The sequence below is a fragment of the Sparus aurata genome, chromosome 11 (assembly GCF_900880675.1).
Source record: "Sparus aurata chromosome 11, fSpaAur1.1, whole genome shotgun sequence".
In the NCBI taxonomy this organism is placed as follows: domain Eukaryota; kingdom Metazoa; phylum Chordata; class Actinopteri; order Spariformes; family Sparidae; genus Sparus; species Sparus aurata.
In genome coordinates this window covers 10,200,652-10,223,069 of record NC_044197.1, presented here as the reverse complement: position 1 = coordinate 10,223,069, position 22,418 = coordinate 10,200,652, and the positions used below count along the sequence as shown (strand labels likewise).

The following is a 22,418-nucleotide window of genomic DNA, read 5'->3' as shown; positions in this document are numbered from 1 at the left end:
CCTGTGCCGATGGGAATTCAGGTTAAATGCCGTAGTCCACAAAATATTTCTGGAACTCAACAGCAAAACGGCGGTGCAGCATTCTCCTAATCGACTGAAGTAGATGGAGACTCTACGGAAGCCTAGACATCCCAAATGGATTTTAAAAGATGACAGGTAATCGAGCCTTTGCACCCACCTCAGACAGGCTGCATGACAACACTTTTAACTCAGTAACTGAAGTGGAGCTTTCGGCATTAAAAAAAAAAAGAAAAAGAAAAAAACTTATAACTCAATGTAATTTTTTGGGGGTTGAACTGTTCCTTTATATCTGGTCGTCTGTGATGAGTCTGTATTTAATTTTCGTGTGATATACATCAGGGCTCTGTGGATGCTCCTGGCTTCTAATAATTAACTGTGAAAAGAACCAAAATATCACATCGTAAGTGTGGCTGTGAAGCAGACCACAAGATGGTGCTGACATGGAGAGTAAAAAGTGAGGACAGACGGAGACATGTGAAGGAAACGCAAGATAATGTGAATGCTGAATGACACAATTAACCTGTCAGATGCTTTGTACACTCTTACCCATTTTCCCCATGATAAAGGCCTGAAATACTTTAGAGTGAAGTCTTGTATGTAGTTTTCATTCTTCGCTTACTGTAGATCGATTAGAAAAAAAACACAGCAGCACAAATTGGTGTCGAGTTGCTTCTTTATTTGAGATGAAACCTCACCAAATCAATATTTTCTCTTTACTCCCCCAGATTTTGGTATTATTGACTCAAGGCTATCAGACAAGTTTGGGACAGTTTTATTTTATTTTATTTATTTTTTACTTCTACAAGTTGAGTTACCTTATTTTGTCCTGTAAACCTAATGACCTGTGACAATCCACACTCTGGGCATACTGCAAAGCTGAACTTGGTAGGGTTTCATGCAAAATAAGGCCTCCAATAATGTTGCAATCAATACAGAAACTAGAAAGAACTCAATTGGATGGTCATTCAAGTTGGAAACAAGATCCAGCAGGTCCAACGTCACTGACTAACATGTGATGTCACAGTAAAATGCTGGCAAACACAGTGAACAGAGAGCAGAAATACCCTTTCCTCCGGCCTCGTGATGTTTGCTAATCAGTCCCTCTATAAACACTTGTACCACAGCCTGCTGCAGGCGATTGTGTCATATAGATATATATAGATTAAAGTTGGGAATACCAACTCAAAAATATCGACCTCTGACTTAAAAAGGATTGCAGGGTTAAGAAACGTTAAGAAAAGTCTATGGCTGTGTCAAAAATCACTCTACACTGTATATACCCTCCATATTCTACCCTTCAAAGCCAAACTACCATTCGTATTTAGTACTAAAATGTGACTTTTGTGACTAATTAATTTTACCATGAAAGTATTTTTATAAGAAAGTTTTATGTCAGTTTTCTCCGTTTACCACTAAAAAGACCCAAAGCCACAGTGTTAAGTTAAAGCTAGCTGGTGATATTGCAACAACTAGCCTTAGCTGTAGCTAAATTAACTTTCTGACTTGTTTCTTGAAAATGAAAAAATCAGTTTTGATGACATCACATCTTTGGTAATTAATTTATGTTATCCCATATAAATGAGGCAGTTGCTTATTCAGGACAAAACAGCCAAACTAGTGCTGCAAAGATTAGGCTACTAGTTAAGCTTAGCTTAGTTATCCGAGTCACTGACATACTAAAGGTTTGATGGGTTTTTTCCTAGAAAATTTAAAATGCATCAAATGTATCAATGTGTTTGACTAACCTGCCTTCAGTTACTCTCTCATTGCTTTGGGTTGCAATCTGGTGTATGATAGAACAAAAGGAGAGCTTTATTTAACAAAAACTGAATAAACCAAAAAATATAAAATAAAATAAATAAAAAAAACACCAAGAATCCCCCAAATCTGAAAGTAAAACCACAAAACCTCAAATAAAGTAACAACCTAAAGGAGAAAAGGTACAAATCAGGGAAAAGGCTGCTCCTGAACCAGAGAATCCGGTAGCGCCCCCCAGAGGAGGGGAGGGCAAAGAGTCTGTGGCCAGGGTGAGAGGTGTTTCTGAAGATGCTGCACATTTTATAGATGTGGGAAAATAAACAAGGAGGTGTCATTTGTGGAACCAGCGAAAGGAACCTGGCAGGAGAATCGGGGAGACATCATCAGTCTGTGCAGGGAAGAGGTCTAACCGAGCATAATCACTTATATCATTATATATTTGACCATAATTAATCCAATCATTCAGCATTTTCTGTAGCTTTTTTGTGACTAAACGCCTCTTCTCTGCTTTTATCTCCGGCTTGTTCCGTAGGCCCTGACCTCTGTCACAAGCTGATAAATGAGCGGCCGGTGAGAGCCATCTCTTTGTATTTACTATGTGGCAGCACTCTGTCGTTATAGGGTTCATCTAATTTAATTTCGTGCTCCAAAGAAAAAGGCGACAAGGAAGTCTGATGAGATGAAGACAGCCCTGTCATCTCCAGAGCGGTCTCGTTTAAAGGGTTCAATCACTTGTCGTTCAGCGCCTCCATCTTTCTACCTGCCTGTCTTCTATCACCGTGTCTTTACATTTTTTCTTTAGTCGTCGAATAAAGGAAGTGCGAGGGAGCTTTAATCAAGGCCAGCACCTCTCTAATGTTCTGTCCCATGAGGATTTTCTCCTGCCTGGTCTGTTGAGCTCTCCATCTGTGGAATGTGTTGTTTCTTTGGCCCAACATGTAGCTACTATTACCTTCAATAATCCCTCTAACAAAGGCACGCCGCATACACATGCATCAATTCTGGCTGCCAGAGTGCTGGCAGTCAAAATGTGAAGTAGCGGCCGCTATTTCGCGACGACCTCGCTCTTACATAAGATGGAGTTAGCCGTTAAACACCAGGCAAAGTGAATTTCAAGAGGGTAACCATCACAATCCTGAGCACATAAAAAAACATCTAAATTGCTTCACTACTGAAATGCAGAATGCATAATGCGCCATAAATTATAGATGTCACAGTGCATCAAGCAGGACTTTGCTTATTAATTTAGTGGATGTGACTCTGAATTCACGCAGTCGGACAGACTAATGGGGCTGGTGAGAGTACTCAGCGAATCATTAAAATCATCAACTTTGATCATCGAGGTCATTCTGGAGCCTCATTTTCCCTGTGAGAAATCACAAAGCTGACAATATTCTGCAAACAGTCAGGATTTATTTATTTTCTCCTTTGTAATTTGCTTAAGTTCGTCATTCACAGCAATTATTTCATGACGTTGGACTTTCGATGAACTTGACTTTAATCATATGCCGCCAGGTTGCTATGGCGATGACACGGTTTGTTCTGTTGTGCTGGCGAAACACCAAAACGCTCCCACTCAGAGCCAGGTTCACTTCTAAGCAGTGTCTCTCTCTGGCAAAACAGTCGAACACACGAGGAGGCAGAGCCACGCACACACACACACACACACACACACACACACTCCAGACTGGAAACATTCATCGCTCGCCAGCTTTGATTCCTGCTCACGTAATTGTTCTATTACTGTTAATTACACAAAGGTAGAAGCGCCATGAGACAGCTGACTACGTCTGCTGAGTCTTGGTTGACAAGATGCACTGTTTGGAGAACACTGTGATGATCCTCTGATGGCAGCAGACATCTACTGGTTGGTCTATCGATCTGTCGGCCCTCTGTCGAGACTGAATCATCTGTGACGATCGATTGACTTTTCATCATTTTTAATTTGATCAATGCTTTGGTTTATAATTAAATACCTGTATAATTAATGACCAGGCCCACACACTGGCCGCAGATTCAATAACTGCAGATTTTAAATGAGTAGCTGCTTGTAAAACTCAGAACATTAACACATGTGTTGTGCATGTGCAGGACAGTCGTATTATTTTCAGTTAGCGTTAAGATCACAATTTGAGGTGCAGTGCGACAATATGTCAAAGATTTGAAGTACTGAAAATTGCAGGTCTGCTCCAACTCTCACCTCTTTTAAATCAAGACTTAAAACATTTCTTTTTGCCACTGCTTTTAACTGAAGCAATTCAAGTCTTTGAACTGCATTATGACTCTGACTCTACAGTCTTGTTTCTTTTACAGCTTTTCTATTTCAGTCTACTCTCTTCTCTTGCAGTTTGTTTCTTAATGTTTTTACTTGTTTTAAAATGCTACTTTTAATGTTTTCTAATGTCTTTTAAATGACATTTTTATGTCTTTTAATGTAATTTGTGTGTGCCTGTAAAGCACTTTGAGTTGCCTTGTGTCTGAATTGTGCTATACAAATAAACTTGCCTTGCCTTGTCTACTAAATGTATATATTAACCTGCTTGAGATCATTTTAGGTTGGTTTAATGTATTATGTTTGCTTATTTTTGCTCAAAAACAATCTTTGTTATCTTCACTTTACAATTAAAGAAACATTCCACTGAACTCAGCAGGTTTTCATTCTGGCTCACTGCTGAGACCTGTCAAAAAATAAATCATGAATAATCTGCAGATTCTGTTTGGATCTGTTAATGACATTTCCAACAGCCTGAGCTGTACTGACTTAAAAAGGTAATTAGCAAATGTTAGCATGCTAACAGGCTAAACTAGATCAGTCCAGAGTCACAGAAGTGCATCACCGCTGCCGAGCAGAATCCGTGCTGCTGCTGGACGATCAGTATAGAACTCAACAATCACTGCCCATTCTTTTAACGGCTCCGGTTCCAGAAGTTAATTTCCCATTCATTCACTCCACCTACGTTTCATAAAATCCTTATATAAAGAGTTTTAAGCCTGAAACCAAGCCAATAAACTATGAGATGAATCCTGACCATAAAACATTTAATTTGGAGCAAAAAAAAAAAATCTGCTAAAACCCTCCAATTTCATGTTCGCTAGTTACTGCTACCACTGAACTCTACAATCGTTTACCACAGAGCTACCATGATTTCATTTTCGGACCTTCGGCGTTTTATTTTTAAAAGATGAGGAGAAGATTGTCGAAAGGGGTGAAAATCACTACGAGTCTCGGTGGTAGCAGTAACTAGCGAATATGAAATTTGCAGGTTCGGTAAACATTTCCACGGTAACTCCACCAATCAGAGAGGTCGCTGTTACACTATAGGACTGTGGGTAGTGTAGTACTTTTCCATGACACCGCGAATAAAACATGTTTTTCTTAAAACAAGGTTGATATCATACTGACCTGTGTCTTCTACAGGATCATATACCATCGTTTCACAATCTCAAAACTCGTGGTAAGTCTACTTTGGACGGTTACAACATCATGGCCAATAATCAGAATCCTCTATTCAGAATATGAATGGCATTTTCACTTCCGGAATGTTAAGCTTTATGAGGACCATACAGAACAGGTGGTGGAAAGTCACAGTGGAATACATTGTCTGCTCTGAGACTTTACTCATGCTTCGGTGTTGGAAACCAACGGCGTGCTTGGTTACTGACACATACGATGTTCCCATAGCAACCCGTGCCGACAGGTTGGTGAACACAAAAATCTGATCTGATCATTTGCAAATGCAGTCTGCTTGAAGATCAAATTTCAGAAACAAAATGGATTTTCCTGCAGTCTGAACATGAGCCTTAATCTTGTTAAATTGTGTTTCCTCTGCATGCACTTCTTACAGACCTCGCGTGACAACACGGCGTGGCTGTGGCTCAGCCGGCAGAGAGGGATGTCTGTTAAACTCATGGTCAGCGGGTCGATCGCCTGATCTTTCCTTTCCTTCTTCTTGTCCATTCCTTTGAACCCATCAGACCATTCAGTGACCACTTGTACAGTGTATAGAAGCAACTGCATTTGTTATACCTCTACACTAATTTTATCGGTTATATATAGAAAGAAAAACAGCATCCAAACACGTGTTGTTCAAATAAACTCTTTCAAGATATTTATTGTTTTCCCAGAACATTCATCCATTCTCCAGTGGCAAACGCTGTAATAAAAGTGGCTGCATGTAACATTAACAGTGCATTGGAGGCCCAGGTAGCTTAGAAGTGCATTATGAGAGGCAAATAGCATTTTTACTGTCGCTTGTGGATTTCTGCTTATTCAGCCTCGGCCAAGCAATACATGCTCGCTCAAGTCTAAGCTAGGATGCTATCATAAAATAAAGCCCTATGTGTTTAAAGTGCAGTGCTAGTGCAGCATTTACTACTTAGCCTGTTCAGCTCTGAGGATGAGGTTGCCAGGACTAGTTAATGACAAATATGGCTCACATTGTGCAAGAAGGGTCGCTAACCAAGCAAGACGATTACAATTGGTACAATCGAAACTCACAGGGCCTCTTGGATCTTTTTTTCATACAGTCAGGCAGCTCATCCCGTCTCACCCAGTAATGAGTGTGTTCACCCTGAAACTGGCTCAGGAACCACAGCAGGGGCCAACTTATGATTCACACCCCCCCCCCCCCCCCCCCACACACACACACACACACACACACACACACACACACACGTAAACAGGGATCCTCATGGCAGACCTCTCTTATCTGATCTGTGTGCCTGAGCGATGATCAAGCTGCTGTCTAATCTTACCGTTCTCCAAGCGACAGATGTGCTAACAGAGTGACTCCTTAAGATGATTGACTGACTGGAGACGAAAGGAAAATCACCCTAATAAAGATGTCAGTCTCAATTTTACACAGCCTCACTTTCTTCTCTCTGGCGAATCTGAAAATGAGTACATTATGTCTGTGAGCGCTTTACTTTGAAAAGCGATGAATGGAGTCTGGCTGCTAGGCGACGTTTGTTGTAGTCAAATCTAAAACTGCTCTCAGTCTTTTCACTTTAAATCACCCTCGTGACATTCATCGGGATGCTGTTGCTGCTCTTCCTCCTTTTCAGACTGTCTGTCGGGCTTTTTGTCGTTTTGTTACCACCTGCCGTTTCCTCCTTGTTTATGCGGAAACAGTAGACCCCGTAGAGGCGGAATTTTTTATCAGGGAAGCCCAGGTGTCGGACGCCGGGCTGGGACCCTCCACAGCGAGAGCGAGGGTTGACTATGGGGTAGCGGATGCTGCCATCCTCCAGCCAGCCGGCTTCACAGCGGTCCAGAAGCTGGAACTTCCATGCAGCGTACAGCTGACCCACTTTGGCCACCACTGAGCCATCTCGAATGCAAGCCTTCGTCGCCTCCGCATAGTTCACCTTCTTAAAGCGTTTGAGGAAATACACTTTGCCTGGGGGGGATATAGAGGGAGAGAAGAGGAGAAGGTGTTTGTTGTAAGGGCATGTGAAAAGGTGAAGGAAAACAGAGCAAGCACATTGTTCAGGAGGGCAAACGGAAAGAAAGAGGAAGTGAATAAGGGAGCGAAGCCCCAGAGACGCGCCGAGCCCTGAGGGGAGATATTCTCAGTTTTCCTGGCATCTCTGTCTGATTGTGTTCAGAATATCAAATCACTCCAAAAACCGCCTGTGCAGCCGCTCAGAATCGAAAGGCAAAACTCCGTCGGAGAACGGCACGCTGGCTCAAAATGTCTCTTAAAACGTTTCCATTTTTGCTTTCATGTCACCTCTGGGGAGATGTTTTACCTGGCAGTTTTGGAGAAATTGGCATCTTGATTGGCTGTATCATTAGAATGGAGCTGAATCATAAGGTAAAAAAGATAAAGGAGCTCCCTAACCGAGAATAAAGGGGTTGGTGGGGACTCCAAACAAAAACTGCCATCATGGAAATCACATTTGCAGCCTCAGCTCTGCACTTGGTTCAGCTATTGATTTTATGCTTGTTTACGTGACTGCTGCTATTAGAGAGGCAGAATATTGTCTCATATTTCCCCAGGGGATCCTCAGTAAATGCCTTCCAGCTGGACTGAGCAACGGCATCGGTCATGACCACGGCTGAAACCTCCTGCCCACAACAGACTGTCCACAATAATTAACACACAGGGGAAGCCATGAGCAATCGTTTTAGGCTCCTGTCATGCACCCTTTTTCTCACTGAGGAAAGACACAAGGACTGCTTCTTTTTTTTTTCTTTCTTTTTTTTCGTTAATCGTTATCGTTAATTTGTTTATGATTGAAATGGAGAGCACCGCCTTGTATCCAGATCATAAAAAAAATCTGTCCAGTTTTTAGAATGTCTAAAAAAAAACCTTGAAGGCAGGCTAGAAGACGGGTTTTTACCTAACTGAAATCTTTAAAAACTCCCTGAACCAGTAGTGCACTGTGTGTCACAGCGTTTTAAAGGATTGGGATACTTTGGGAAATGCACACGTGTTTGTTTTCTTGCTGAGCATTAGACCAGTGTCACTCTCATGTGCGTAGGGGAAATGTGAAGTGAGCTGGCTTATTGTACAGCGTAACAAAAGGGGAGCAGCTCAACTACTTAATATGTTTTATCGTTTTTTTTTTGTTTTTGTGTAATTCACACAAAAATGGAGAGAGAACGAAGAGTCAAATCAATACTGTGGGTCAGCTGACCTGTGTGCAGTATGAGATGTTAATCTGTTTTTATCTAACTGATGACAGTAGTATCAATCTTCTTATCTAACTCTCATAAGTATCCAAAAAATATCAAACTAAAGGTCCAGCATGTGTAATTAAGTAGGATCTATATGCAGAAATGGAAAATAATATTAAAAATTGTGTTCTCTGTAGCGTGTTATCACCTGGAGCTAAGAATGGTGGTTTACGTTAGCTTAGAATGAGCCCTTTATATCTGCAGAAGGATCTCGTTGTTTTACGCTTATTCCTACATATTGGACCTTTAATTATCACTGCCTCAATATTGATATTAAAACATGGACTGCTGGTATCTCATCATTGGTCATTGGTTTCAATTTCAATAATCAAGTGACAGAATAAAAACTGTTCTCTTCTCATGTATGTGGACTTGCTGTGACTCCAGGACTGCACAACTCAACTTTCATGACGCAAGCAACTAACCCAGCCTCGACTTTCCCAAGTTTGTTTGGGTTCGTGAACCTGGAGGTGGCGTGTGTGTGCGTGACAGAGACACTAGCAGTCTCTGTGGGAACGTGATGTAAATCAAAGAAAAAGGAGATGAAAGGCGACGCATGCGTTGAACCCAGAGAACACTGTGGCCCTAGCAGGGCAGAATCAACGCAGCCTGATCTAAATCCAACGGCCTTAGGCCGGCGAGATCATAGTCACAGATCAGAGACGTGGGCCTAATTTCCCCGCAGTCCAACACTGATGATATATCCTCCTTCTATACAGCACCACAACAATCCCGCTCCGTCAGGGTCGTGTTCTCTACCATTCATGAGCCACAGATGCTGGAAGCTCAGTTGGTTGTTTATATTTAGTCGTGTGATCATGTTGATGGACTACAAAGTCCTTCTGATCTTCAGACAGACAGACACGCGTGTGCACACAGCCGAGCCTGCCAACCCACATCTCCCTCTGTTCCTCACCGTTGAGCTTGGAAGTGAAGCAGAAACTGTCATAGCGCTCATCCTCCTTGTGCCTGTAGCCATAGTTACGAACGCCAGCGGGAGTGTCCTTGCGGCCGCACTGGTCTCTGGGATGAGAGATAGGGTACTGGACTGAGCCGTCCTCCAGCCATCCAGCATTGCACCAGTCTAGCCCTTCCAGCCAGGCCTGCGGAGGGAGATAATGTAGGTTAGTGAGTCACACTGAAGGATTAAACACATTATTAACAGCCGAACGAATCTGTTTTATCTCTTCTGACATAACTCCATTACTCTGGACTCTCATGCATATGGCTTTTTAAAACAGGAGGAGGGACCTGCAGTAAAACGTCTGCTCTGGTCATATTGCATATTCTTTATGTTAGACTTAGTGCTGCTCTAAAACAGTTCATGACTCGGGGCTGTAGAAAGCAAGTGCACTGCTGTAACTAGAAGAGAGCCTCTCTTTTCAAGGATGAAAAGTAAATCCTTGGTCTCGATCTGTGACCGTCTCTCTTAATCTGCCTCAAACATGACAAACACTTGAACCAAAGGCGAGGCAGAAAACTCACCTTGTGCAGTTGAGAGTGGGAGGCCAGAATGGCATCCTGCTGTTTGCAGGCGTCCTCCGCCTGGTGGTAGTTAAGCTTATAGCGCCCCTCACGGGGGTAGTAGGGGAACACCACTCCTGCAGGTGACAGAAACAGGCCAACTATTGAGTGTGAGGTTTTATATGGATGAATTTCACCTCAGTCTCATGTGAACTGATTTATCACTAGACAACAGCAGCTTCAATTCCTGACCTTCCAGGTCGAGGTTGACGAAGCCCGTGTCGTCCTCCATGTCATTAGTGACTTCACACTCGTAGCGTCCATAGTCCTCAAGTGTGACATTTTGGATGATCACTGAGGCATCGCCCGGTCCAGCCTGCTCCAAAAACACTCGGCCTCTGTACGATCCAAACACACGCTGCTGCCTGAAGAGATGTGAGGAAAGCAGTATTTTCTTTCACCACTATAAAAGTTGCTATGAGCAAAATAACTGAGAGATGCTTCAACTTAGGAAATGCTCTAGAGTTGGACATTAACTTTATAGCCACATGAAAAAAGCAATGTATTTTTTTATGATACGAGTGGCTTCACCAACAACGACCATGCCAACAATGTGAGTCTAAAGGTTTAATGAAATGTGAGACGTATTGGCTATTGAGGATGGCTGAATGGATGTAGGGAAGCAAAGGCAGTTTTAGCCGCTCTGGCACGGATGTGGGATAGGCAGAAGGAGGGATGAGGTCAAGAGGTAAATGGATGAAGGGGAGAGAAAGGGAGGGTGGACGGAGACAAACAGGAAAGGGTGAGTTGAATGAGTAGGTTTGACAGGCGATTAGAGGTTTGATTGAGGCTTGGCCCTGCTGTCCACTGCTTAACACTTACATTTTTGAAAATACTCACATTATATATCACTATTTGCAGGTGTGCTAAGCATCTATAGTGCATGGCAGTGACAGTACATAACATCTATTAATCGATCCAATCAACATCTGTTGGATTGGTCCCCAATCAACAGACACACTGATTAAAACTACAGATACAAATTGGTTGATTTGAAAAACACAGACACAGATTTTACCTCCCAAGTGCCACAAAGACGTCCTCGAACTGCAGCGCGTCAGTCACTTTGGTCCATTTAATTCGAATGCGAGCAGGGTCAGTGTTCTCCGGCTCATGGTGGAATCTGCAGGGCAGAGTGATGGAGCCACCGCGATGTGTGACCACTTTACCAGGAGCTGTCTGCACTATCACCGCTCCGGTGTCATCCTCTGTGGGGTGGAAGAGAAGAAGGAGGGCCGCTTTATCAAAGCACTTCAGCGGTGAGTGATAAATATCTGACATTCCGTTTAATCTCGCTTGCCAGCTTTCTCATTACTTTCATACTTTTATTTTGATTTCCAAACGGGTGTTGATTGATGTCACATCAAACCTAGGGCTGGTAATATTGTAGAAACCAGAGAGAGCGAGCTAACTTTTGAAAGCACTCCTCCAGGACACGTGTACACACACTGCAGACTGAACAAACACTGACTGCCCCGTGGCTCTTGCTGACCAGCTGGGAGATGTGTTAGCGGCACAACACTGTTAAATGTCACAATCTCATAAACACAAGCAGAATTGAGTCCAAAAAAGCCAACCCAGCCCCGCAGTTACTGTTCTTTGCTGTGTGGGTGTGTGCTTTGTGCTAACTGGCCTGTGGCTGCTGCAGAGGCTCGCTCTTCGGCTCAGGGGTTGTGTACTGAGAGTGCAATGCGTGCGTCTCATTCAAATGCAAGAAAACACACAATATTATCATAATGAATGTGCATATGGCTGTCGTTAGCACTCGCCGCTGTCGAGCTTGCACGACTAGCTTGCCAACATATCAAGCCTAGTAGAAGCAATGAGGCAAAGTACGAGTGGTTAGGCGAGTACATACGTGGACAGACAGGTGGGAGGTCCAATGATTTTATACAGGCTGAATGAAATGATTGGATGGGCTCGTGGAGGCCTGCAACCAAGCCCCCCAAGAAAGGGCTACGAGACGTTTTTGTCATAAGCTTAAAGGTGAAAGATGTGGCTGTTAATGGGTTGATTTTTATTTATTTTTTTTCGTCACAACCCCCCAACAAAGTGACTTAATTCTGAGAGTAGAAAATGTGGTGAAGTGCCCTTTATGTGCCCCAACCCCTCAAGTCCGCCATTGACAAGCACCAACGTTTTTTCCTTTACTATATTAATGTGCAACTTGGTTAAATCAAGGTTAAATAATAATAAAAGTGGCAAATACAACAGAGCGCATGACAAATTTTCCATTGCCGTGCAAATAAGTATAGTCAAGTCCTTAATGTGGATGTAGGTAGGAGAAATCGAACCTGATTCTCTTTGTGAGGGGTTACTGCGGTGAGATACCCTCAAAATTGAATCAGCTTCAGCTAGTACAGAGTGTGCTGTTTACCGGAGCTGTCACATTAGTACCTCGACATCCAGCATATCAAGAGCAGAAAAACAGCTAACTCACTCTCTGCCGGGACCTGTCATCAGATTACCGACACCAAATTTTGAACCTCAACCACTGCCGAGAGCTATTCACCGTTAGACCTGAAACTAATGGAAACCGCAGAGCTGGTCTTCCACAAGGGCAATAAAAAGACCTAGTTTGCATGTTTGGCAGACATTCACTTAGACTCTGTTTGTGTGTATCTAGGCAGCGAAAGACTCCACACGAAACAAGTGTGGTTAAAACATTTAATGAGTGGCTGCAAGAGGTTTTTCTGCTATGTTGTGACTAGATAAAGGCACCTACAATTATCCACGCCAGCCAGCAATTAGTCCTGTCAGTGCTCGGTGCACTCTGCAAAGTTGTTTATCACCAGCAGCCTCGAAAGCATCAAGTGGTGTTTAATCAAAACTTTAAGCACATTATTTCCCAACACTGACGGCAACGCTGCAACAGACAGATGTTAGGACAAACAACTCCATGTTTCATTAAGGAGACACCTTTAGCAGACATCACTGGCAGTGGCACTGAAGTTAACGACTTCTGCTGCTGTTTGCAGATAGGAGTGCCTGTGTGTCGGGAGTTGGGATAATGTGCACGTCTGCATGCGTTACACTGTCATGGTAAAACTGGCAGATTAGAAACAGCAGGCCGCTGTTAATTAGAGCAAATAGGTTCTGATCAATCCATAGCACGCTACATGCCCAGCATCAGACAGCCAGCTGGGGAAAAAAGACAACTAGCTAAAAAAAGAAACTTTGAAAGCTCCAGATCATTTTCATATGAGGTTGGTGGAAACAGAACTAACAGGATAGTAAATACAGGACTTAGATTTTGCATATCCATTTGCTAACAGATAATTAGGCTATAATGACTTCAAGAGAAACGCTAAGGTCAGGGCCATGCTCGTTATGTAGTTATCCTCAGAAAAATATTATTTTAACGTTAAACCCAGAATACGTCATTTACTCCACTAGGGATCTCTCAGTCAAAACAAAAGATTTACGTAGTGTGAGATCATGGGATTGGCTGTCGTCATTGCAACACGTGAAACCTAAAAAACTGGATAATTCCATTGCGTACCAGCTACAGGTTCACTGGACCTTCATCTACTTGGTTAGGTTTAGGCACTAAAACTACTTAGTTTGGTTTGGGCACTAAAGCTACTTGTTAGCCGACTACTTCAGCTGACTTCCTCCCCTGCTGCTGTAATAATTACTAGGGCCACAAGAGGTCGCCACTCAACAAGAAACCTTGATATGGGTCTTATGAAGATGCTTTCAGAGTCGATCTGTATGCTCATTTTTCTCATGAGGAGGAGCTGCCTCACTGTTCAACACCCACAATTGTAATTGGAAATCTATCTACGTGACTCAGACAGAAAGGTTCACGGACGAGGTAATGTTTGAAGTTTTGTACACGTTATGTTCAGTCTTGTTTGTCGACTTCTTACTTCACTCTTTGACTCTCTCCCAGATGTTAAAGCGGCCATTGATAAATGAAACACACTGCTACCTTGAATAAAATGAAGGACTTCTCTGGTTCGAACAGTAAGGATGATGTAAGTACACAACTCAACCATATAATTACCAAAGGCCTAATCGTTTTTAGACATTAGAATACAGAAATATTACATATTATATATATGTAAATGTGTGTGATGCTTAACTCAACTTTTAGCATGTATGGAACTTTCAAACTGTACTTTTTACTCACTACATCATCATTATCCAACAACTGTAGTTGCTTTGCTTGATCTGCAGAGGACTGTATTTACAAATAAAGCATACAAAGACCTTGTAGTATCAAATGCATATCTAGTCAGCTGAAAAAGGAGTTTCGTCTGTTTTGAAGATTTAGAAATGTAAGACTTTTAAATGTCTATGTTGCAAATAATGTGGACGGCCAGTTTGGATGCTGTTAATTAACTTAATCCCTGATGTCATCAGTTTTCTTAGTAGTTGAAATGTTAGAGATTTACCCTCAAATCCTCAAGTGAATACTTAGTGCTAGAGTGGATGATAACAACTTCGGTAATGAATTAAAGTAAAGTTCTCGGGTTACCACAGCGTTGGCTCTGGGAATACTGTTTGAAATAGAGTTTCAGTGCATGATCCTGGACAGTTTCTCGATCCTTGGACTCCTCATGAGAATTTGAAAACCTGTGAGCATTTTTCTCCTCTCTTTCTTTGGAAGGGTAAGCGTTAACGAGAGCATTTTTCAGGTGTCATCTATATATAACACTAAATAAAATTTAGAAGCACTAAAGTCACCTCTGTAGCCAACAGTGTATCTGCCACGTTTTCTAGAACAGGCTGTAGCAGCTATGCAGATCAGTGCAGAATGAAGAGCCTTTGCTACTGGTAACTATAGGAAACAGGAAAGAAGAAACAATGACCTTACCAAGCACATGCACCACCTTTCTCCTTCCCTTCTCTATGTCAGCAGGCAGGGACGTCACTGAGAAGGCAGAAGTCAGGATGAAAACCACAAAGGCCAGGGGCCACAGCTGCTTTGAGAACTGCAGGAAGGGACACAACAGAGAACAGTGGTTAACTTTAGTTTACTGAAAAATGAACAACCTTAACCACAAATGAAGGCTGGTTGGACCAACAACCCACAAGTGGCCCTAACGACTGTTAAACACAGAGCTCACACGAGTCCTTAACGACTCTGTGAGGATACTCCCACACAGAGTTTAAAAGCCTGCAGCTCCCCTTCCAGGTTACTAAGTGCTGAAGAAGCCTCCTGAATGAGAACTCAAGCAAGTCCAGTTGCCTTCAATACAGCAACTTGATTTACCATGAACTGGACGACTGAGAACCTTCATCAACACAAAAACAAGATTGTAGTGCTCCTTGAGTGCAATCAAGCGCTAAAAGGCTACAACAGTGAAGAGTAGCAAAGATACCAAGGACAGGAGCTACACCCCAGGGAGAAACAACAAATACCATCAGTGCAAATGTTCTGGAAGGACATACTTCACATTCACAATGAAGGATTCCAATTTAGTAACAACACATAATATATCCCAAACAACTTGAGCAAAATCCACATCTGTCTTCTTTAATTCTGACGAGTGAACTCAAAATGAATGTGTTGGAACGTCGGCTTGATTGGCTGCTCAGTGAGCGAGACAAAAAGCAGCAGATAATTGATGACTTCAGCTTCCTCAAAACAAGAAAGTAAGGTAAGACAACTCGACTGTGTTCGGTTTGAGAGTCCCGCTTTTAAGCAGCCGCCTGCTATACATCCCGGTTTTAAAGTGCCAGCTGTGTAGCTCACAGTCACAATATGAAAGGAGTAGATAGGCCACAGAGGATAGTCAAGACTTTAAGCTTGTTTAGCACTTTCTTTCTTTTTTTTTTATCCTTGGTGCCAGGTGCCAGTTGAAGGAAAATAAAGTGTTTGGAAGTTGTGAGGAAAACAGGCTCAGTAGAGGCCAGGAGTAAACAAAGGAATACATGCTGACAGAATCATCCTGACGAAAACTGGTGTCTGTTTTTGCCTGCTGTGCGTATTAAACATACACAAAGAAGGACGGAAAGAGGCGACGACACATTTTGAAGCTTTCTCTCTCCCATAGAAGTGATCAGTGGAGGATCACCTTGCTGAAAAACACAGCCCCTAGTGGAAGTAACTGCTGCTTATTCTGGTCAAGAGCTCATTATCTCGACAAGCCATGTCTCTCGGTTATGGATGAGCGGTTGCTCAAAACACTACAGTTGCAGACTTGTGACCCAGCATGTGACATCCTCGGTGGCGCAGCATAAATCCACGATGGATTGCAAAGGTGATGCTGCAATTCACAACCTCTCAACAACACGCTCAGAGACATAGGTCTGTGTTTTACTTCAGAGTGGATGACAAAATGTGATCATCAGCAGCAGAATACAGGAGTCAAGTATGTGTGCTGCAGCTGTGTGCACTGCTAGAGCTCTGCATTGTCAGTGTCACCTGTGTGTAATTGCATCCTACGCAACAGCACTGCTGCAGTACAGAACATCCAAACAGGCCCCAGTGAAGAAGAGTCACTAAACCAGCCACTTTACATGCACATTGCACACTATAAAAAGCCCTGCTGCAATCATTCTTTTTCAAGGTTAGTCCTATGTACATTCCTGCAGCACAGAGAACTGCAGCAGCAGCAGAGCCGTACCAACAGAGCACAGAAGAGAACTTACCATGGCTATCAGAACAGGATTAATGCCTGGATGAAGCAGACGTGTCGCTGTGCGCCGTTTAACTCCTCAGCCCGGGCTGGATGTTGTTCTGCAGCAGCTCTCTCAGCCTCTCTCCCTCCCTCCCTCTCTCTCTGTCTTTCCAGTCCCATCGCTGATCCCTCGCACTGCAGGGGAACCACCGGTGTTTGTGGGTCCCGCAGTCCTCTGATGACGCAGCACACCACATTGGAGAAGGAGTCAATCACAGCAATGATTTCACACTGATCTGTGCATTACTGAAGCCCATGAGAGTGTCACGTATTGGTTTCAGTGTCATGAAGATAATGCAGTGAAATCTTTTAACTTTCAGGTAGAACACTGTTGTTACTAAAGAGCAATCAGGTGAATGGAGGCTGTGCGTAGAGACTGTGGCTGCAGATTAAGACTGATGTGTCATCAACACAGATTAAATTCATCCAAACATCCTCATAGCTAAGGACAAGCAAACACAGTCATACTTTCCTCTTCCTGAAGTAACTGAGCCTGTACAGATGACATCATTGTTACACAGCCTATTTAAAGAAATACATCAAATATATTGCGACCTGCATGTGAATGTAGTGAAGAGTGAAACTGATCTCCCTCTTTCCCTCTGCTATTTGTCCAGCTGTGACTTTGGTGAGTGTATGTGAAGCCATTTGACTGCATTTGGACACCATGTGGTGATTATAGTGAGCAGTACATTTTATGCTCTGTATCCTCATATATATATATATATCCTCCCTTCTGGTTGTCTGGGGCCAGCAGTGGTGCAAACATCAGCAGCAGCAATATCACACTATAGAAATACCAACATTTCCTGTAAGAGTTATTCCAACTATGGAAATATTTCACCACTGCACACAGGATGACATTAGACAGATTTGCTCACTGAGTCTGCAGCGGCAGCCAATACGAATGCTGGTGTCACACGTAACTGAGCTCACTAGCTACAATTAGCAGCAGTTGGTGTTCATCTTCTCGCTCATGGTCTTATTTGCTTTATTAGGTCATTTAGAGGAAATCGAATCAAATCAAATCAATTTTATTTTATTTATATAGCCCAAAATCAGAATCACATTGCCTCAATGGGCTTTCGATCTATACAGTGAACGACATCCTCTGTCCTCAGGCCCTCGATTACAGTGAGGAAAAACTTGCCATGTTGAAGAAAAAAAAAAACCTTTGAGAAGATGGAATGCATATTTTAACTGTTTCATAGTCTATTCATTATAGTCCGTTCTTTCTGGTAAAGGATCTGAATACTTTGTTCACCAGTGAATAATATGATTAAGAAATACCAGATAGAAATGAATAATGACATATCATGAAGTCATGGGTGTCCATTTATTAGGAAGTAACTAATGTTTTGACTTGATATTTGGTGAACAAGAATTTGATCATAATGACACGGTGACAATACTACAACAATAATTATGGATACGCAAAAGCAGATACCCAGGATAATCAGCTGCTTCACTGACCTCAGATCAGGTCCTTCCCTTTGCAGTGGGCAGTTATGATGTGAAGCTTCTAATATGTCAGAAAATGGTCGATAATGTGAAATCAAGATTTTTACGTGTGCAGACCAGTCACTGAATACAGTGAATGTCAGTGCTGTCAAAAGCAGTTGCAGGGAGGCTGTCTGTGGACTTCTGCAGACCTCTTTATATTCGCCAGTGGTGATTCACAAGGTGTTTACAGACAGCATCAATGACATATCTGATGCTGAAGTCTCTCTCAAGCACCATATGGGCATCTGCTGCAGACTCCACAAGAGCCCTCAACAAGGATGGCTGTAAAGTCAGAGAGCCCCCTTGAGATCACAGCGTCAGACAATGAGAGGAGACGGGAGACTCAGCGCGAGGCGGCTGCACTTTGCGTTGAACTTGATCTAAAACTGCAATGATAGCTGCATTGTAACATACTGTGTGCTCCTGAGATTCAAGTTGAATAGCAGTGTGTTGTAGAACAAGGAAATGAGGGCTTGTCAACTGCTTGTGCAGACGCTTGAGTTGCTGCAGTCCGGTGCAGCAGAGAGGAGGTTACCAGAGTTTAAAAGATCTGCCCAGACTCTCCCTGGAGCATCACAGACAAATCAGCATGAGAACAAGAGGACGGAAGGTAGAAAAATACTGTCGACACTGAAAAGAAGCTTTGTTGGAGGGAGAATTTAAAGGCCGGCAACACCGGAGCCATGCTTTACCAGTTTACCAATTGATTACTCTAAAATTAATAGACACGCTTATGCCTGGCAGAGATAATGAGCTGAGAGGAACCACTGGCCAGAGATGTCTACCTGTAATGATTCAGTGGGCTGCGGTACTAAGCCAGTAAGCGAAAGAATTCAAGAAAGAATTTCGAAAAGATATGGATTAACTATTTAGTGTTTGGATTTCACTAATAATCAGAACTATGGCCTGATCGGAATGAAAATGCCTCATGCACCTCAGTGGGAAGAGACGAATTCAATTCAAATGTAGCATGTAGCAAAACAAAACCCTCTGTGGCCAAAATAACTTTTTTGTTTGGATAGCTTAAAAGATTTAAGGATTGCTGAACAGGTCAACAGGTGAAAATCCCCAAACAGGTAATTTAAACAAGTATTCGAAAAGATGAATGAAGCCAGGATCCACCGAACCAGAAGCACAAACAATGTTCCAAGGACATGATGCGGGTCCAGCTTTAAAAATATATTAACAGGCAGAGCGAAAGAATGAATGACTGTATGAATTGTCAATGAAGTTGTAAAAAAAAAAAAGGGGTGCTGTTCAGCTCAGTGGGTTGGGCAGAGCTGTTAATGTTGGCCACAGACCAATGAATGGAGGGGTTCAGTGTTCAGTGTCACAAGTTCACTGCTTGCTGATGTATGCAGATGTGTTGCCTGTTGAACCTGCATGTGTAACAGCTTAACACACTGAGTGCCGAGAACTTGAGTCACGTTGCCAACTCGAGCAGATCGCGGCACACACTTACCTGATTACCTGGCGCCCGTGGCTGGATTAACCCAGTCAGGATTTCTCGGGCACAACAGGACAACCCCTCGCCACGACCACCCCCTTTTGTTGCTGTGAAATTATGTGTCATCCTCAAGTAAACTAATATAAAGTAAATCATTTCAGGAATTTGCGCTGTTTGAACACACAAGCTTTCATAATGAGGATATTAAAAATCAGTTTCCTGAAGGACAAAGCCTCTGGTTCAAGTCAGCACGCAGGACCCGTGTCATGTCAGGTGGTTATGTCATACTTCTGGCGCATATTCAGAAACAAAAATCAAGTACACAGTGAACCAGAGAATTTCGGGCTCCCTTTAGGCTGCAGGAGACGCCAACTTGACTTCACTCTATTCTGGCTTCCATGTGTATTCAGTGAGAGAACAATGTTTCCCAAGTGGATTTGAGCTCATGTTTTAGGCTGATACATTTACTAAGAAGTCCGTACTTAACAGCTACAAACTGTTTAATAATGTGGACCCTCTTGACGTTAGGACATTTCATTAAAAAGCGGTACCTCCTCCAACACTGTGTGAATTGTTATGTCGTCTTTTTCAGAGCTCTCTGGCTGTCGGATGCGCAGCCCAGCAGACATCTGCAGCAGAGCTCCCCTGTGACTCCCGTCATGGGGTTACAGAGCTGTTTGGAGTGGCCACGTTTGATTTAAAGCCTCCGTCGCACACCCAGAATGCACTGCTAGCATGTGCGAGCGGGAAAAAGCTGCCGAGGGAGAATGAATTAGACGAGTCGGCCTCTCTCTCCCTGTCTGTCTGTTGGCCTATTGCTCGACATAGTACAGGGGATAATTACTTATGAGTGGACTGCTGCAACTGATGGCGCAGGGATGGATGGAAAGGGTTACACTGCACCGCTGTTATAAAAGAGCCTTATCTAACCACGTAAATAGCCCCTTTTAATCTCTGTGCGTCCATTTAAATGACTGAGCTGCATCCAAAGCTGCTGAAAAGGTTTGGCAGCATTCAGTATTCGTCAATTAGATGCATGGTGTGCCGATAATCAGCTTTTAATTTTGTTTAAACACATTAACAATGGTCTCTCTCCTCACTGAATTGCGAGAGAAGCCTCCTTAAAGACTGCCCGGTGGTCATTTCAGCGTTTGTTTATGCAAACAAAAGTGATTTGATGTCTCTGTAGTCGACAATGATGATGAGCCGTGGCAGACTATTTCCTGGGCCACCCGCAGAGAGCGGGTACACAGCAGCAGTATCACTCAGCAGAAAAGAAACAAAGAGGATCAAGACACATAACAGTAGAGGAAGGATGAAACGCTCTCAATTTTGGGCGCACAGGATCAGACAGAATGCAGAACGGCAACGGCGTGTCTTGTTTTCCTACTTAAGCCGAGAAAGAAAAGGCAGCCTTTTTTTTTATTTATTTATTTATTTGCAAAAAAGAGGAGATAGGCTGGCAGCAGACAGCAGCAGGGTGAGCGACAAGAGCTGCTGCTGAAGTATACATTACCTTCTGCAGCACATCCTCGCCACTCGGCTCTGAGTAATGATCCGCCGTGGCTCCAGAGGCTGTCACGTTAGAAATAGAAAGTATATTATGGATTTATCAAGTCCACCTCTGACCTACTCAAACCCCCGCAGTGTCTGTTGACATGTGTGTGGGCTAAACACGACACTTAAATAACTTTGCAAATATCTACCTTTTAATGAAGACGGAGTAGTAGTAGATTGGCTGTGATTTAATATTCAGGCAGAACATGGAGCATTAACTTTAACTACGCTGACACCTGCTATCTGCTTTCCTGCCGCTCCTATTATTCGTCTTCTCTTCTGTCTGCACTCCTGTTGATTTGATGTTAAGCTGCCATAGATATTTTCATCGCCTTAATTATGTCTCTCTTACCTACTTTTTTTAAGCATGCCCACACAACAATATAAAACCTCAGCAGCACGCTATTTGAGCCATCAAGATGCCATGTTCCTGAGAAAACCCTGTTTATTTATATCCCTGCATAAATGATCACAACAGTGATCAGCCTGCAGTCGTGTCTCGGGCTCTCACCACCTCAGTTATTCTAATATTGTTCAAGCGAGGACACAAGACATCAGGAATACGTTTTATAAATGGCAGAACTTTTAGAGGAGAGGTTATGTAAGCTGGAGAGAAGTTTCCAAACTTCTGTGTGATGTCACTTTACCTGATCACAAGGACAAACACTTAGTACAGAACAGCTGGGAGGAGACTGGATGGGAATTAAATGTGAGTTTGATGGTGACAAAGGAAAAGTGGAGGTACGTGTGGGACCAGTTTGACTTTGAGTGGCGCACTCTGGTGGTTGTGTTGCCTTAACACCCACGTTAAACAAACCACACCCAGGATATTCCAAAAGCCCGGTCAGAACCAGGACACTACAATTCTGTATATCCTCTTTGTATTTACAGTTAAAGCGAAACTCTCGCCAAAAAGCAACCAAGGCTTTATTTGGGATTGAATATGAGTCAAACCTTCGTGTGAAAGCATAAATACGACGAAAGAGGCACTTTTAAGATTTACCGTAGTTTTGGTGACAGGCAGGAGAGTAATGGTGAACCGCTCCTCAAGCGTGCCTGTCAGGTCGCACTCGGGGATCGACACTTTTTGCCTGCCATGACGGCAACGCGCAGGAGGTGCAGCAGCTAACGTGAGTAGTTCAAAAACCTTCTTTTTCATAAACTCTGTGTACACAAACAATGTTCTCAATGCTCTTGTTCATGAGTAGAGACCCTAGTGATGCTACGAGCAAAGTTTCATGTTGTGTCGAGCCTTCTTAGTGTTCTAAAAATAGCGATTTTGATGCTAGCATGT

At 43.0% G+C, this 22,418-nt stretch overlaps 1 protein-coding gene across 1 annotated transcript; it reads right to left on the bottom strand.

Moving 5' to 3' along the window:
- Nucleotides 1-5,862: 5,862 nt before the first annotated feature.
- Nucleotides 5,863-16,781, bottom strand: hapln4 (hyaluronan and proteoglycan link protein 4). Its single transcript, XM_030432365.1, has 7 exons — nucleotides 16,589-16,781; nucleotides 14,808-14,925; nucleotides 11,004-11,193; nucleotides 10,178-10,350; nucleotides 9,947-10,062; nucleotides 9,378-9,564; nucleotides 5,863-7,178 (listed from the first exon to the last, which is right to left on the bottom strand). The coding sequence occupies exons 1-7, from the start codon at nucleotides 16,589-16,591 to the stop codon at nucleotides 6,787-6,789; spliced, it is 1,179 nt and encodes a 392-aa protein (XP_030288225.1). The 5' UTR covers nucleotides 16,592-16,781; the 3' UTR covers nucleotides 5,863-6,786.
- Nucleotides 16,782-22,418: the final 5,637 nt, after the last annotated feature.

Coding starts and splice junctions, on each gene's coding strand:
- hapln4 (XM_030432365.1), bottom strand. Junction 10,351..11,003: donor GTCTTTGTGGCACTTGGGAG/GTAAAATCTGTG, acceptor ACATCTCTTCAG/GCAGCAGCGTGTGTTTGGAT. Junction 7,179..9,377: donor CTTCACTTCCAAGCTCAACG/GTGAGGAACAGA, acceptor TATCCCCCCCAG/GCAAAGTGTATTTCCTCAAA.